At 37.1% G+C, this 18,812-nt stretch overlaps 1 protein-coding gene across 1 annotated transcript; it reads left to right on the top strand.

Annotated features, from left to right (window-relative positions):
* The first annotated feature begins 26 nt into the window (after positions 1-26).
* ddx52 (DEAD (Asp-Glu-Ala-Asp) box polypeptide 52) lies at positions 27-9,747 on the top strand. The gene is made up of 15 exons (XM_027019324.3): positions 27-181; positions 846-1,074; positions 1,505-1,662; positions 1,789-1,974; positions 2,062-2,205; positions 2,349-2,460; positions 2,547-2,619; positions 4,187-4,390; positions 4,961-5,051; positions 5,440-5,562; positions 8,474-8,624; positions 8,790-8,865; positions 8,960-9,031; positions 9,271-9,369; positions 9,610-9,747. Exons 1-15 carry the CDS (start codon positions 95-97, stop codon positions 9,671-9,673), a joined length of 1,869 nt encoding a protein of 622 aa, XP_026875125.2. The 5' UTR covers positions 27-94; the 3' UTR covers positions 9,674-9,747.
* The last annotated feature ends 9,065 nt before the right edge of the window (positions 9,748-18,812 follow it).

Here is an 18,812-nt window from a genome sequence, read left to right as displayed (position 1 = left end):
AAAACGTGTAATAATCAATTGTCGAGCTACAAGTCATGTCACACTCTACAATCGATTAATAATACCTTATTTCTTTTATATGTTCTGAGCCGCCATGGACGCGGTGGAATTGTTCAAGAAGCTTGGTGTTGGTGCAAAATTTGATTTCAAGCGTTTTGGAAAAGATGCGGAAAGATTTAAGGTGACGTATAAACACCTTTTTGCTATGAATGCTTTCATGTGTAGTAGCTAGTTAGTTCGAAGTAGGCGATGACTTTTTGCGTGAACTTCTTTATTAAAGTCTGTTAGCCCTAGCTAACATGTGTTTCTATTCGTGTAAGGTTAGATGGCTTGGTGGCTAGCTAGCTAGTTACCTAGGCAGCAATCCAAGGATTAATTTGTCAGATAGTTAGCTATCTAACTGCATAAGTGGCTAATGTATTCGCCCAACAATGAGATTATACAAAAGAATTATATCTAAGGAATATCTGGATTAAGTTAGTATGATGACTCGTAACATAACGACAGTTGGATAAGTTAGCTAGCCAAAGTATTTATTAAGTAGCTTGCTAGGTAGCTAACCTAGCTCTCTTATCTAGCTAGCTAGGTAGCTAACCTAGCTAACCTAGCTTTAACTAGCGCTTGCTTTGTAGGAAAGCAATAAACGTCTCATGTAAATGATCCTTACCTTAGTCTATGTCTCGTATTGGCTAGTATTTTGTGATATTGCATTATCGAAATATTCCTCAAGGTGTTCTAAACATGACACGTTTTTAGTAATTTATTAATTTAATTCATTCATTGTCATAATAATTAATTTGTCTAAACTGCTTCTCTTTTTCCTTAACCATCTCACTATTAAACAGGTGGTGAGGTCTCAGAGCAAAGATATCTCTAACCCCTTGGCCAGGATTAGCTTCTTTGGCATAAAGAGAGATGATGAGACTGCTGTAGAGTGCACACATGATGACAGTGAAGAGGAAAAGTCAGAGGAAGAACAGGCAGTCTTTGCAGAAAAGAGAAAAGGTTCTGATGAGGATGAACCATTGAGCATACAAAGAAAGAAAAGGAAAAAGGATAAAAAGAACACTGATGGTAAGAGCCCAGGCCTGCCACTTTCTGAACTTGTGCAATTTTACAGCTAATGCACTGTATATTGATGTATTTATTTGTAGTTATATAATGTCAAGTCCTAACAACTATACACTACTCTTTGCACTTTAGCATCACTGTAGGTGTGTGTGTGTGTGTGTGTGTGTGTGTGTGTGTGTGTGTGTGTGTGTGTGTGTGTGTACATACATACATACATACATACATACATACACACACACACACACACAAAACATATCTTGTCCACCTACCACTGTGTACTGTTTCTTATATGTACGCAGCTGAAACACTCTAGTAATGTTTCATCTTAAATGCAGCCATTGCAGAATATGCTGATTTAGATGTGCGTTCCCACACTGTAAACTAACAAACTCTTTTTCTTGCATCTAACTCAGTCCTATCTGTTGGTACATAGATGCAGAGATTGAGGAACCTGATGGTGATGACAAATCAGAACCAGAGAAGGGGGGGATTCAGTGGATGTCTTCACAAAGCAAGAAGGCAGAAGGACCTAAGACAAAGGCCAAAGACAGTCCCTCACTGATGAGACTAAAACAACTTCATCAAGAGAAGGTCAAGAAAAGACGCATCTTCTACTGTAGCATCTGTGTTGTTTGTGATTTAAAAAAAACTTTGAAAGTTGTAAACAATCCTCACCCTTTTCTCAGCATGTGTGCTATTTTCAACTGTTAATTTCAGGTCAGTCAGTTAAGGCACAAGAACAGGATTAATGTGCATGGCACAGATGTCCCAGACCCTCTTAGCACCTTTGAAGAGCTTCGCCAGGAATATGAGCTGGATCCAAGAATCATTCAGAACATCAAAGCAGCAGGCTTCCAGACCCCCACGCCCATTCAGATGCAGGCCATACCACTCATGATGCATGTAGGTTAACCTTTATCAGCTTTCAGCATGTTTTAAAATGTAAAAGGAATTCTGAGATTTAATGTCTTTTTATGCTGTGTGTTTAAGAGGCGAGAGATCCTGGCATGTGCCCCCACAGGTTCTGGGAAAACTATAGCCTTCTGCTTGCCCGTGCTTTCCCACCTCCGGCAGCCACTTAATAAGGGCTTCAGGGCCCTCATCGTAGCTCCTACCCGAGAGTTGGCCAGCCAGGTGAGATGTTATGACATTGGTGTTACTATGACACTTTTAAACGGGTCTTAGTTGACGGTACTAACCATAAAACCATGAAGCTGACTTATTTACCATGGGATAAGGTGATTTTCTACTTCATTTGGCTGTACATTTGCTTGTAGACACACAGAGAATTGCTGAAACTGTCTGAGGGAGTGGGCTTCAGGATTCACATCATTAACAAAGGAGTAGATGCAGCCAGAAAATACGGTCCTACGTCAGCTAAGAAGTTTGGTAAGTTGCCATTTCTTGAACCAAGCATTCAGGCCAAAATTGTGCCACGTGTTTATAAAAGCAATTTTATTTTCTTTTACCCTCAGACATATTGGTGACAACTCCTAATAGGCTGGTATACCTGCTTAACCAGGACCCACCGGCTGTAGATTTAAGCAGGTGAGCCTAATTTGGCACTTTTGCTAACATAGCCTGAACTGTTTTCTAAATATGGAGACTACGACATTAGGAAATATACATTTTTTTCTAGGGCATTATCATAATCAGTATGGTACTGATCTTCCAAAAGTATGGCAGAATGCATACATTTGATAGCGTTATTCTTGTACTTTGCCCTTAGCTTTGGTTTTTGGAGGGTATTTTCAGGTTTATTTGGTTAGTTGAGTATCCTCATCTGAATCCAACATGCTGTTTGGAGTACTGCACAAAGTGAGTTCATTGCAACATCAGTGACAGCGTGTCAGTGAACATGATTGTTGGTTTAAGAGTGGTGTTTTAAGTAAGCATGATGTATTGCCCGGTCAGAGATGAGCGTGCCTGTCACATGCCAGAACCCACCTAATTGCCTGTGCTTTCTCCATTTTCACCATAGTCATCTTTTGTTTGAAGCCCCATCAAGTGGGCAGTCCTTTGAAATAACTGCAAAATAGCATCAATTTACCCTGTTAAAGATTTTTTATTTATAGTTTATAATACATTATACACATAATACATGCTCTTATGTTCAGAATGATTTAAGAATTTAATACAAAAAAAGAAAAAGCAATAAGAGCATACTTGAGGAGACCAAGTTCTGCTTGGGCTTTTCTAATGTCCCAGTTGTCCCAAACCACATTTTGTGAAGAATTTGTCAGAAAATAGTTGTCTAAAATAGTTCATCACTTTCCATTTCAACTTCTTTGTTGCTCTAGTTGTGTTGGCAGCATCGTTTTTTGCAGTGCAGGTGAGATCCCTTTCATTCGGTTTTCAGTACTTTGTTACAAAGAACGCTTCAGTTAAGTAATCTGCTGTGTGTGGTCTTTTGGTTTGAATCTTGTCTGAAGATATTTTGACCTTGTTCTTTAGTCGGATGTGGTGATGTCCAGTTATGCGAATTGATAGTCATGATGATGCTTGACCCCATGTCAGTCAGGAAGAGATAACTGAATTGGGACATGCATAAACTCTGTTTTTAACTATGATGTTTCTATTGGCCAACTATGGTTTTAGAGCATTTAAGTATTTTTTGAAAATAAAATTTAAACACCCACTTACCTTCACAATGAAATGGACAGTGGTTATTGTCTGCTGTGGCTTTGAGCCCTGTCCTTGCGTCACACAGAACAAATTGAAAATATTGAGCAAATGGTGAACTTTTATTTTAGAGGGCAGATTTGAAGTGTTGCCATCTTTGGCTGTCACATGCTCCACGGATGCCCTATAATGTACATTTCTGACATAGTTTAAAGTACATATTTACATGCTCTGAAAATATAAACTAAGGCACAGTCAGGTGTGAATCAGTATATTGCAAAACGTGGCCTACTGGGATGCATTTAAATGAGTAGGGTGCCTTGCTCCTTAACAGCCCACGTATGCAGTATAGATTGTAATTCAAATTCACTGCCAGTATATTTGAAGAAGCTCATCTGTGGTTTATTGATGTGTATTTGGGTACATTGTGGAATTGAGGTATATTAAGGTACATTGCCCAGTAATAGCTGCCTTTCTCTCTTGGTGCACTCAGTGTGGAGTGGCTGGTGGTCGACGAGTCCGATAAGCTGTTTGAGGATGGCAAGACCGGCTTTAGGGAGCAACTGGCCACCATATTCCTGGCCTGCTCCTCTCCCAAGATCCGCCGAGCACTCTTCAGCGCGACCTTCACCACTGAGGTGGAGCAGTGGTGTAAGCTCAACTTGGACAACCTTGTCTGTGTGAACATTGGACCCAGGTATGAAAGTTCTCTGGCACATTTATCAGACAGCTTGGTTTGCTCATTTAATGTAGTGCTGTTAATAATTTAGCAAAACCACAAAATAGCATTCCAGATTTAAACATGGATCATTGCCAAGTTACTTTTTTCTATGCTAGCAGTTCAGGCCAACTTTTGTTGTAACCTTGCCCAGTCTAGCTTGTTCATATGTGAAACCACACAATGGAATACTGTGACAGCTAATTTAGATGCCATGACAGAGGATGAGCTTGTTTTTAAATGAGTTTAATGAATAACTTTGCCAGCAAATGGACACTTGATGTGATCTGTTCGGTCTCATCAATGTTATCTAGTCCCATCAAATTTGCAGATCAACTTTAATGGAATGTCAACACCAGTTTGTTCACCCATAACTCTGTCCTGGAAAATTATCAGACTGTTCAAGGGTACAGCTGCATGTGTGAAAGGAGCAGTAGAGGAAACCAGTCTAGTTCATGCAGGTGTTCTTTCCTATTTAATGTATCATTTGCCTGGCTGTTTTTATCTTTGTGAATAATGGAATTTTATTAACCCTGTTCACGTCCATAGGAACTCAGCAGCAGAGACGGTAGAGCAGGAGCTTCTGTTTGTCGGTGCAGAGAATGGAAAACTGCTAGCTATGAGGGACCTGATAAAGAAGGTTGGGCAGTTTTGGACTTTATAAACACAGAGAATTAATCTTGGCTAATATAAAAACACTGACAGTTGAACATTAATATTAGCCATGAGCTCTTGTCCTTAGTTTCAATGTCAGAGCATACAAAAACATGTGCATTTAGATGCCACCCATTTAAAAACATGAATGCGCACTTCACTTCCACAGTTTTAAAATGGTGTCAATTCTTTCGAAGAATTATTATGATGCATGCAGGTGGCAACATGAATTCAGTGGTTCAGGGCTTTGCATCCTGGGTTTAAGCTTGCCTATAATATCACAATAGAGTTCTATGCTTTTGGTCTGGGGTAAAAAAAAAAAAAAAAGTCTTTGTGACTCTACAGCAGTTATGTGGTTTCTCAACTGTTTACAGGGTTTTCTGCCACCGATGCTAGTGTTTGTTCAGTCCATTGATCGCGCCCGTGAATTGTTCCACGAGCTGGTGTATGAGGGCATCAATGTGGATGTGATCCATGCTGACCGCACACAACAACAGGTTAGTTACAAAGAAATAGTAATGTGTGCGTATTAAGGGTGTTCTATTCAGTGTTATTTCTGAAAATTTCATTTTTGTGATATTGTCGGCCATTAGTATTGCTGGGTGCAGATATGATACAGAAGTAAAATGATATGGAATAAAAAATGAAGTAAAATGATATGGAAAAATAAAACATAAACCCAAGAATTATAAAAATAAAATGCAGAAGTCAAAGGTTAATTAAAAGCTACACTAAATAAGCAATTAAGTGTAAAAGAGTGCTGGAACACTGATCCCTTACAGGGCTGAGTCAGTATGTCCAGCTGTGAAATGAGTCGGTGTGTAATAAAACAGTTACTATCTGTACATAATTACAATATTAATATACCAAACTACATTCATGAAAGATATACAGCTTACTCTGACCACTGTGTGAGGGGCAGTGGTAGCTCAGTGGTTAAGGTACTTGTAATCGGAAGGTTGCCAGTTAAAGCCCCACTGCCAAGTTACCACTGTTGTGAGCAAGACCATTAACCATCTGTTGCTCAAGTTGTATTTAGACATATTTGTAAAATGCTTTGGATAAAAACGTCAGCTAAAATGCCATAAATCTGAAATTGCTGATGCATTCTATCTTATTTAACTGTCTCACTCTAAATACACAATATATGGAGATAAATGCAGCATTAGGACCTGGGAGGGGTGTTGATATCATGCAATAGCCCTGAAACCTGAATCACAATTTGAGTCTGAAAGAGTTCATGTTTAGGCAATCTGTGCCACCATTACCAATCACTCTACTTTGCTAAAATCTCATAGTTTGTCGCACAGTATGTGTGCGAGAGAGGATCTCTGTGATGGATAATGTTGCTAAAGAATTCAACATAAAACTAAAGAACTTAAACTTAAAAGTAAAGAAAATACATAATTTGCATGTCTGATACAATTATCCGAAATGAAATCACATTGACATGCTACTGAAAATACCATTAAGTTAGAAGAGGAACCCTGATGACTTATGAACAAATGCTAATGTAGCATTACTTAAAAAGCAAATAAAAACTGACTTTTGCATTAAAAAATTTGAGATTGGGCAGGTGTTAGTGAAATGGCTTGTGATTTTCCATTTTTGCTATTGCCCTGCAGGGCTATGCCCCCCCCCCCCCCCCCCCAAAAAAAAAAAATACTGACACTGCCTATTGCTTATAACTGCTTTGATAAAATCTCAGTTTGTTGTGCTATGTGGAGAATGGACAATGAGAGAATGTCAGAGAATGTTCCTGAAGATGTGTAACTTCAACATAAAAGTAAAGAAAATGCATAATCTGAATGTATATTACAATTGTGCAAAATGAAATTGTCAGAGGAACCCTGATGAACAAATGCTAATGTAATGTGTCTTAAAAATCAAACAAAACTTTTGAATTGAGTAATGCAGTATTTAGATCAGGTGATGGATGGTTATTTTTCATTTTTGCAGTTCTGGGGTGCTTATCCCCCCGTTCCTATATTTCTACTGACACAACTAATTAGCACAGTCAAGTCAGGAGAAACCAATAATAAAAAGAAATTGACTGGGGTCACCTGCGGAAGAACTGATTAATCCGCAGCACGTGGCCTGACACTGCGCACAGAAATCCCCTTTTGCGGGTGGTGTTCCTGCATGTGTGTGTTCTGTCTTTAACTTGTTTCCTTTTTGTTCTTTGTTCTTTTCTCACTGAGAGAGAGACCATAATTCTAGACTCAACGTCGCGTACCTTTTCTGTGGCATCTGAGTCGAGGCCCCCAGACTCAAACAGACTGATACAATCCCCAGCCCGTGCAAGTCTAGTGGGCTTGAATAAACCATATTTTCTCATCCATCTGTGTCTCAGTCCACTTCTGTTCCCACTATGGTAACTGTGGTACAGGTAATTTCTCCCCTTAGCCCTGCAGAGTACTTTCTGGAGACTGATGGTCTTCAGATAGGCCAGTACAGTCTCCCATGTGCCCAGCTCCCATTCAGAGTAATTCAAAAGTATTTCTGGAGTTAGATACAGTAGTTACAGATCCACTTTCCTGCTGTTATTTCACCTTAAGGGTTCACTGTTAAAGGGGTGGGTGTTACGTCTGTAGGCTTGGGTGTGTTTGCGCGTGTGTTCTCTGTTTTGGGTGTGTGTATGTGTCTTTCAGTGCCTGTGCTAGTCTCCTGTGCTTCTGATAGCCCCCAATGTGACTGGTGTGCCCCCCATGTGACTGCATTTGCTGTTTTCATGACTTGCAGACATTTCCTTGTATAACTGTATATATTCCATTCACTGTTTGTACATCACACCAGGTGTAGGGTTGGCTGCTGTTTACTTTGTAGTTTTGGCATTTGTTGTTTTGTGGCTAGACAGGGAGGTATGGAAGTCTGCTTGTCTTTGTTTTTCTTTTTGATTGGTGTAGGGAAGTGTGACTCTCCTTGGCCATCCCAAAATCTGTCTGTCTGCATTAATTTATGTTATATGTATCACATTTAAACAATAACTCTTCATTTATTACTTATATAAATCATTGAGCCGTTTTGTGGCCTGCACGTTTTTTAGGTTTCTGCTCTCTGGAACTGGAGGAGGTGTGAAATGTGTCAGAGGAATCCACCTTGCAACACTCTATGCAGATGCAATGCACTTAAAAAAAAAAAAGGGTTCATCAGACCTGGCTGCACACCACTGATAAAATGATAAATGTTTTAAAGCAGATGCTTCAACATCAGTGCACTTAATACTTTCACCTCTAAACAGGCCAAGGTGTCAGCTATATTTATCTGAAAATGTTAAATTATAATACTACAGTAACACTTTTTATGGTAAATCTTATTTACAAGTTTAATAAACTGACAGTTTTCCTTATAATGTGTAATAAATGTGTGTGTGAGATTTCTATTTATTTTGTTACTCTGTGTGCTTAGAGAGACAACGTGGTTAGCAGCTTTCGATCTGGTAAGATTTGGGTGCTGATCTGTACGGCACTAATGGCCCGAGGCATCGACTTTAAAGGAGTCAACTTGGTTGTCAACTATGACTTCCCCACTAGCGCGGTAGAGTACATCCATCGGATAGGTCAGTAATGGTGTTTTATAGCACAGAAAGAAAAACTATGCACTGCATGGAATTTGCTTTCAAGTATTTGTAATGGCTGAAACATGGATCAGTTTGAGGACTTTTTAACATTTTGAAAAATGTAAATGAAATCATCTTTAGGATTCTTCTTTTGCCCTTCTGTAGGTCGCACTGGAAGGGCAGGCCATAAGGGGAAAGCCATTACGTTTTTCACTGAGAGTGACAAACCGCTTCTGCGCAGGTACCATTACAACACAGCTTTTTGTATGACTCTTCACCAGTGCATAATCTATATTAAATATATGTTTATTCTATCTACCTCATCATTTTTTAAGCATTGCGACTGTGATAAAACAAGCTGGATGTCCTGTACCAGAGTACATGATTGGATTCAAGAAAATGAAAAGGTAGTCACAGTCAGTGATGTCTTACACACCAGAGGCAGTTTTGGATTTTGTCCCCCTTGTGATTTGCTTCTAAACAAGTTTAGTTTGTCTTAATTCTGGTTTCTAAAGATAAATCAGCATATCTGTTGGAATTGTTTTGATTATTGTAATGAGATTGTAGTACTGTAGTAATCTTAGAGATTAAGCCCTGGGTGGAATTTGTGCTTTGTTTTCCTGTTTAAACATTTTTGTTTTCATAGCAAAGTGAAACGACAGCTTGAGAAGAAACCACCAAGGAGATCAACAATCCGCACAACACCCCGCTTACTCACGAAAAAGAAACCCAACAAGGGGAAAAGGTTGGGTTCTCAATCTTAACTGTCGAGTTATGGTGTGGAGCATGTTTGAAGCTTCAAGTCTAATGTGGTGATGAAGCACAAATGACATTGGATGGGTCTTGTTGAATAAAACTGCAAAAAGTCTTCCATTTTTATTATTTTGTATTAACTAGTTTATGGTCAGCTGTTGTCAAATCTAAATTTAATTGTAATCTAAAAGTTTAATGTTCCAACAATTTCTTTCACCATTTTTTTTTTCAGAAAAAAATTAAAAATTGAGGCAAATGTGAAAGCAATTGAACAAGAAGAGAGAAGAAACACCTGAGATGTAGGGAATTACTGCTGTAAAATGTGTATGGATGTTTCCTGCCTTGTTTTTCTAATAAAGTAATAACAAAAGCTTTGATTTCATGTCCATGATTTTGGGAAATTTGAACAAGCTACAAAGTATTTCTACAAAGTGCAACAGAAGAGTTTCCGTGACTAGTTTCCTGCCTTTCTGAGAAGGTCGCGTTAATATGAACAAAAGTGAAAACTGTGGGTTGTTGTTGAGGTTTGTGTTAGAAATGTTCAGAAGGAACATTCTAGAACCATTTTCTCGCTGCATGTCACTGGGACTGCATCGCACATGGCTAAATACATGGAAATTGTGAAACTTTCTACTTAGTTGAGATTAAGTCATGGGGTTTTCGGAATTCTCAAGCTCTGGGGCCAAAATCTGGGGCACCACTGGATTTTCATGAATTTAAAATGATTGGTGAGTTTTGATCTTATTTCTACATGATGTGAAAGTTTGATTATTTATGTTACCTATTACATTAAATAAGTATGACATTGTGTAAATATAGAAAAAATGCATTCAGATAAAATTTAATAAAATACTAATTAATACTGGTAAAACTAGGTGATGCTGTGTAATTTGAGGAAAATAGTTGGCCATGAATTCCTAAACTACTTTTTTAGTAGCAACTATTCTAAGAAACCATTCAAAATATAAATATCAATAATTCTGTTAAATTATGTGTTTGGTATAGGGATTGTCAATTTGTATGTTTTTGCATTCTGAGATTTCAGCCTTTAAAAATCTATGCAAAATTAACTCCATACTGTTTAATAACTGTTTAATAATTTACTGTAAATATATGGAGTAGGTTACAGATGGATCTAGTTTTTGCTTTCTTAGGGATCAGTATGCTGTTGAACCATTTTGCATATTGTAGAATGTTTGCATGCATAGTCACATGGCTGCCTAAACCCTTTTGAAAAAAACAAAAAAACTGGTTGGATGAAGGCTGGTTGACTTCAAACATTACCTTAAATAATTGTCAGGATGGTACTTCTGATTTATATACAGAAAAGGTAGAAAAATTTTTGACCTTGTTACTTGAAAGGATCTAGCATCAGTACATTTACATAGATGGGATATTTTTCTCATTACACTGTAAATGGATTACTTCAATTAAGACAACAGTTTAATGTTGTATTAATTAATTAATTAATTAATGTTCCATTCATACATCAGGTGCCAGCAAAAGGGCTACAGTGTGTCAGATGTCTAGAGATCAACAGTACTGTTCACAGAGTAGTGTGTTCATACTTGATTTATCAACTTGGATATATAGTAGTTATATCGTTTGGGTTGTGGTTTGGATTACTAATTTATTCAAATTAAAGGTAATTAATGAGTCATTTAATTTAAATTTAGAAAGATCTATTCCTAACATTAATATTAGAATTACAATTTAAAGTTAGGTGTCAGGTCACGTGCCCTCTCCCATGTTGCAGTTGCAATTTGGTGAACAAAACTATTGCTTACACAGCAAACATGGTAAGATTTTTAAGAAATGCATGTAAAAAAGATTTTAAAATTGCCAGACATGCAGAGGTTGATTTATAACAGCATGTGTAGCTTGTAAAATACTTAGTATTGTAATAGCTACTGTTATTCTATATGTTTGGGGTTTTAACATATTTTGATACAATTCATTTACACTTGTTCTGAGAAAAAATCATGTTCATATAACTTTATAACAGGTAGAAACTGAAGTGGATTTTGTAAAGCTTGTATATTTAATAGGCATTGATGAGAATGTATAAATACTATAAATCTAATGCCAACCATTATGTCCGTAAACTAGCATTTAGCATAGCATTTAGCTTAGCATTTAGTTTGACTTTTTATTTAGTCTTGTTGAAACTGTTATAATGTAAGGGGGAAAAACATTCATACATGTTCAGCGATTGTCAAAGCATGTCTGAGCAAAGGGGCTGACATCCTGACTTAGTTACGCCAGTTATTCCAGCAGTAATGCACAAAAATTCCAACAAACAATTGTGAGAATCTTATGAAAAGCGATCCCAAGTGTTCAATTTAACCTGTTAAAAGGCAATGCCACCAAATATTAATAAAGTGTGTGTAAACTTTGACCCAATATAAACCTGGTCTAGTAATCTGGTATAGTCTTTTAGCTATTATTTTGAAACTATATCTTATGGAAATTAAGTACATATCCTAACTTGAAATGAGTTTGAGTTTTAATGCATTTAGCATAGATGTATATAAATGGATATGTATTTTGTCAAGTAATGAGGAAAAAAAAAACAGAAGGGAAAGATATTTTTTTTTCAAAATGTTATTTCATATGGTTTGAACAATGCAGATAATATTGATTTAATATTTTAGTTTTGCCACTTTTTACTAGATTTATATATTTTGCTGAATTAATTTTTTTAATACCTGTGTGAACCTTGTGTAACAAAATGTACATTTTACTTTTGATGTAGGGTCTTAAGTTTTCAAAAGTCAAATCTAAGGCAAACATATCAGAGAGCTATGTTCCTCTACCTCTGGAGGGACAACTTAAGGTATTTTGCTTTTTTTTACCAATTATATTTTTATACACATCTGATCTGGTTAAGGTATTTGACATACCATCCATAGCTTTTCCCATAACATTACAGTTATCTTTTGTTTGATGATATTTAAAGATGGTTGGTACAGTCTTTTCTTTCCCACAGTATATTTTCTTTTTATGTAGCTCCCAGTTCAGTGCGTGGATAATCCAGAGGGACATGAGGTTATGGTGGTATATGAATCTGAGATGTTCCCCATGACTAAACAGTCTGCAGTAAGTGTCCTGTAATAAACATACTCATGAAACAGTCACTTTCTGTTAGCTTTAAAATGAAGGGTAGTTTTTTTTATATTGTTATTTTCATTGTTTCCTTTTCTGGTAGAGGCAGAAAGATAAAATTATCATGGAGCCATGATGAGGTAATTTCTTAAAATATATATAACATTTTTAGACAAAAAAAAAAAAGTTTCTAAACATGTCGCAACATTAAGAATATAAATGCTGTTGAAAACAGGCATTTAATCAGTATTTACAGATCCCTCTGTTAAAGTGTTATGGCTTACTTGTGCTATTCTTGGTAATAATGAAATTTAATAAAGATGCAGTACTTATTCTTCTTCATTTTGTTTTAGAAGGTTTCTATATTTAAGAACACCGAATTGTTACTTTAAAAATGGATTAACACACAATGCCTTAGTTTGAAGTAATGTTTTATTTATTTGGCAGTTGCTTGGAAATGGTCTACATTGTGTTATATTTATGGAGAATGACTGCACATTTAAATTTAAATGTATTTTTAAATTTAAATGAATTTAATTAAAATTCACAGCTTCATGATTAAAAAAAGAATTGGTATGGCTCCAATTTGTATCTCTTTTCTAGGATTTTTTAGTTCAGTCGTACCTATCGAATACCAGCTAAGCATCATTTAACAGTACTCAATGTAGCACCAATCTTCTACTTGTATTTTTTTCTTTTGTCTTTCTTTAGGTTTGCTTGCCATGCCTTACCAGAGAATTAAGATGGAAAGGATCCACAATGACTCTCCAAATTCCAATAAAATCAAACGATATATAAAACAGACATTTAATTGTGTATTTGTTCCAAATCAATGTTCAAATGTGCACTTTCAGTAATGTACATACACTTACATACAGTAGTATACTATTATAAAATTAAATAATTACATTAATTCAAATAATTCTGTATGAATAACTTAAAACAATAATAACAATAATCCATTTAAGCTTTTTTGCACTTATAAACTAAAGTTCTCATTTAAAAATCAGCAACAAAGCAGTCTCAGCATACAGCTTTTTAACCAACTAAAACAAAAAGAATGCCCTCATGTGTACTTAAAGTGTAATAACACCAGCCATCTTAGAATCTATACTTGGCTTAGTGAATAACAGTGTAGTGCCACCAGTGTGCTTTTTTATGAACCATGATTAACAGAACTTTTAACAGATACATCCTTTCTTCCAAAAATAATCAAATGATGCAAAATTATATTACACCCTGTAATGAATAAGTATGTGTATGTAATTTTCTCTGTTAGTGTGATCATATGTAATAAAATATACATTCATCAGCCGGTAGCTACCGAATTTTACGTTTCTCACGGTACAATCTTTTTTAGCGTTTTCAGTCAGGTTTCCATACTCATCTGTAGCACTGAATCTGCCCTTTTAAGAGTTGTAAATGAAGAGCACAAAGAATAACACTATGCTAACAAGGAATACTCAATAAACAGTTAAACAAAATAGGTGGTATAGGCACATGTAATATTAGAAAAAGCACTGGGTCAATAACTTACAAAATTGATAACTAAACAAGACATTGAATACACATAGTACACCGTGTTTCACTCTTGCCTCATCAGTCCATAAAATCTGTCTTCAGATTTTTCTTGGCCCAGTCTTAATGTTTGACCTTATATATCTTGTTCAATCTTGTTCAGGGTTTCAGCCTTCCTTACATTTTCCTCAGTCAAAATGGGCCAAAAAAGAGATTTGACTGATTCTGAAAAGTCAGAAATTGTAAAAAGTCTTTCAGTGGGATGCAGCACTCTTAAAATTGCTAAGATATTGGGGCTTGATCACAGAACCTTCAAACGTTTTGTTGCAAATAGTCAACAGGGTTGCAAGAAACATGTTGAGAAAAAAGACACAAATTAATTGCCAAATATTTGAGAAGAATCAAACATAAAGCAATGAGGAACCCATTATTCTCCAGTGCTGTTATATTCCAAAACTGCAACCTACCTGGAGTGCCCAGAAGTACAAGATGTTCAGTACTCAGAGACATGGCCAATGTAAGGAAGGCTGAAACCCAACAACCACTGAACAAGATATATAAGATGAAACATCAAGACTGGGCCAAGAAAAATTTGAAGACAGAGTTTATGGACTGATGAGGCAAGAGTAACTCTTGACAGGCCTGTGGTTGGAACAGTAATGGGCAGAGAGCTCCACTTTGACTCAGACACCAGCAAGGTGGAGATGGGGTACTGCTATAGGCTGGTATTAATAAAGATGAGCTAGTTAGACCTTTTCAGGTTGAAAATGGGCTGAAATTCAAGACCATGATTTTTATGCAGGACAATGCTCCATCGCAAACATCGAAGTACTCCACTGTGTGGTTAGCCAGTAAAGGCCTTAAAGATGAAAGAACAATGACATGGACCCCCTTCCTCACCTGACCTAAACCCTATTGAGAACTTGTGAGCCCTTCTTAAATGGGAGATATATGGTGAAGGAATACAGTACAGCACTCTAAACAGTGTCAGGGAGGCTGTGGTTGCTGCTGCACAAAAAGTTGAACGTCAACAGATTAAAAAACAGACAGACTCCGTGAATGGAAGGATTATGGCTGTTATTGAAAAGAAGGATGGCTATGTTGGTCAATTATTTATTTATTTTTTAATGTCAGAAATGTTTATTTGTAAATTTTGAGTTGTGTGTTTTTTATTCTCACTTTAACAAATGAAAATAAACAAGTGAGATGGGAAAATTTGTGTTTTTTGTTTAGTTGCATAATGCTCCTCCCTCCATGAGTCATGTGGTATGGCTCACCACATGCAGGGGGATTCACATGTGTTTTGTAACCACGCCACACACCTGCATAGGGTTTACTGTTTGTCTGTCTATTTACACCCCTGTCAGTGTGTGCACCGGTGTTGGTCATTGTTGCTACGTGTGTTCAATTAGATCTTTGTAGCTGTAACGTTAGTTTGTATGAGTCCAGTGTTAAAGTGTATATGTTCTTTGTTTCATGTTAATTCATGTTCATTGTAAATGTTGTATATGAGTGCCACCTTTGTCTTACATGTTTAATATTAATAAATGTTCTGCACTGTCGAGCAAGTCTGTACATCCTGCCACTCGCCCTGCAGTACTCGGGCCAGAAACGTTACACATTCTGCACACTAATAATTGCCCATTAATTATGCACACATAGATATTCTCCTAAGAAAGACAAACCTTCACTTTTTCTATCTTAAATATTCAGGTCTGAGGTTTATTAACATTTGATTGCCCGAGAGCACTGTAGTTGTTCGATAATAAAATTAATCATCAAATATACAACTTGCCTAATAATTGTGCACACAGTGTAACAAGCATGATAACAAAGGACAGGCATATGCATAATGAAACTACACAAAGGATAGGGAAAGAGTCTGGAGAGGCTGGCAGGAACCCCAGCAAGTACCCCTGTCATTGTTTGAGGCAAGGTCTGATGAGTCCTGGGCAGGCAGGCACCCAGTGCCAACTTGGGTGGTGATGGTGTCTCCGCTTTTTTGCCTGACAAGCTGGGGAACACACCACACGTGCTTCCTTTTCTCCTTGTCTAGCACCCAAGCAGGCACACAGGCTCAAGGTTTGTGTGCTTCAGGTGAAGGAGAGCCCCTTTATAGAAGAAGATTCCAGGCTCTAGAGTGGTGTGCTTTGGGTGGTGCCTTAGGCGCCAGAGGCTCGTCGCTTTCAGAGTCCGCTGACCCCGTCTCTGTACCCAAAGTGAGATCCTCATGGAGGGCCTCCTCCACCTCCCTCGACGGAGTGGTCAGATTCCTTGTCCAACAGGAGCCTGATGTAGTCATAATTCTCATCCTTGCTGTAATCCTTGTAGTTTTCTCAGTAATCCATGGGGGCAGGTAGGACCCTGCGGAGTCTGACCCTGGATCCTGATAGTCGTAATCATATCGGTCCTGGTAGTCAGCGAAGGCAGGTAGGACTCTGTGGAGTCCGACCCTGGACCACCACCAGTGCCCCCCATAAATCCTGCAGGGATGGACTCCCACATTGTAATGGCAGAGAGTGTGCCCACCAGGATGAAAGACTTGCATGGGTTGTGCTTCTTTGCATTTTTTCTCTTTACCTTGACTTATGGCATCCCTCAGTGGTCTGTGCCTCTGTGACTTTGGGAGGTGAGGCAGGATGCAGAGACGAGCTGTGGTTCAGAGGACACAGACATTTATTGACACAATGTCCTCCAGCTATTACTCACACCCATTACTTTGGTGATACCAAAACTCATGCCTTCATATTTTCTCACATTGATTACTGTAACTCACATTTTACTGGTCTTCCAGACAAACATGAACAAATTTCGCTCCAGCTGCTGAATTTTGAATATACTGATTACCTACAACATAAAATCTGCTCACATCAATCCTATTTCTAGTGAGCTGCACTGGTTACTAGTTGCATCATATATCCAGTACAAAATACTCCTCACTACCTTCAAAGCTCTTCATGGGTTGGTCCTAGTTTATCTTGGGGAGCTCATCCAACCCCTCCTGCCTTCTCAGATCCTCAAACAACCTATATTCCCTTACTTTGTACTCTCTTCTAGGGTGGTATATCTTTCAGTGCTACAAAACTGTACTTGTATTTCCTCCTTTAAGACTCTTCTGAAGACTCCTCTTTCAACAGTATTTTTGTCTTTAATTGTTGCATTATAAAGTAACCTTGGGATTGTGAATGTTTGGTTTGTGTAAATTATTATGATGTAAATTATTAGTTTTATTGTTATTAAAAGCCATGGGTTGTGACCATGGTATTACATTCAATATTCAAGATCAAATAAATGACATCCAGTATTCATCCCTAATGTGGTCTACCTTCCAGGGTTTGTTAATTTACTTAGCATGTCTTATATTTATCCGAGTTTGATTTTGGGTTCTCATCTAATCCCAACTCCCAAAGGAGTAATAACTGCTTTACATCAAGTTATTGGTTATACCTTGAAATTAGGCTCCTGATTTTAGGGTTGTGCAATTATGCTTTGGAATTAGGTCCTTGATATTAAGAGCTATGCTTATTCAATATAATTGTTCAGGTTTATGAATTCCACCTATTTAATGTAATCAAGTTCTCAGGTCTAATATGGTCAAGGTAAATATATTACTTGGTTATAATTGTTAACAGCATTATGTAGTACATATGTTATATAATTTGTTTACTTTTGTAAGACTGACATCATGATTAAGGAATCTAGTTAAGTTGCAATATTATGATTTTGTTACACAAGTAAAATTATTTTGCAGTTATGTGCAAGCCTCATTGAGCTGTTCTCAGCTGCAAGCTAGCAGCAAGCATGGCCTCTTAATATAATTCAGTAAAAGACTGATATGTATGGATATAAAGACACTTAAATTATACAATTTCCTTCATCATACCATGCAACCAATGTGGTATTTTGTCTGTCAATTTTACTAAAATGAAAATCTCACATGCTGTGCATGATATTTATGCCATGTTATGCCAACATTGTCTGTACTTAACAATTTATGCTGTATTTGGAGAAGGAAAGCTTTGAATAAACAAATAGCTTGTACTGTGAATACTAACCTTTATTTTATCAGGCTATTAATGCACAATGGAACACAAGATGAGAAGTAAATGCCTCAGTTCAAATAAATCAATACAATTTTATGTAAACAATATGTACAGTAACAAGAAAAGGAAAAAAAGTCTGTTTTCTGTCTTTGGTGTCCTTTGTGGGTTTACCTCTACTGAGTAACTCTTAGCTCTGAGTGGTTCTACCCAGGAATATAACAGGTGTAGGAAAAAATTCCTCATCAAAATTAGTTCTCCTTCAACTCAAAATATAGCTCCATCTGAGTGATATAAACTTCAACTCAGTCCCATCCTACCATACTGGAAGAACATGGTAGCATACATCAGTAGTTAGGCATGGTAGCCATGGGTTGGCTTGACATCTTGTGTCTGCAATGTTCGTCACTCAGTCCAGTGTGTAACTTACACGTTGGAATGATCAGAGAAAGGAAAAAGAGTGAAAAACCTGACCTGTATTACAGATCATGAAGGCACAAAACTCCACTAATACATCTTTACATCATACAATAATCATTGTTACATAAGCAGTAATTAACAAGTCACCTCATACGAATAACATTGAATATTACATGGATACTGATTAACTATCAGGTTACATGTGCTGCAATACTGAAAAAAAAATGGCAGTGAGATAGCAAGCTAGAACTTACTACCAGCTAGTTCTCACCCAAACACTAGACATATGCCTTTAGACAAACAAGCTATTTTTTATATGTATGAATTATAGGAAGGAGAAAGCTGAAAAAAA

Source organism: Electrophorus electricus, chromosome 8, assembly GCF_041902795.1.
Source record: "Electrophorus electricus isolate QZ-2024a chromosome 8, ASM4190279v1, whole genome shotgun sequence".
Classification (NCBI taxonomy): domain Eukaryota; kingdom Metazoa; phylum Chordata; class Actinopteri; order Gymnotiformes; family Gymnotidae; genus Electrophorus; species Electrophorus electricus.
This window is presented reverse-complemented; position numbering and strand designations above follow the sequence as displayed.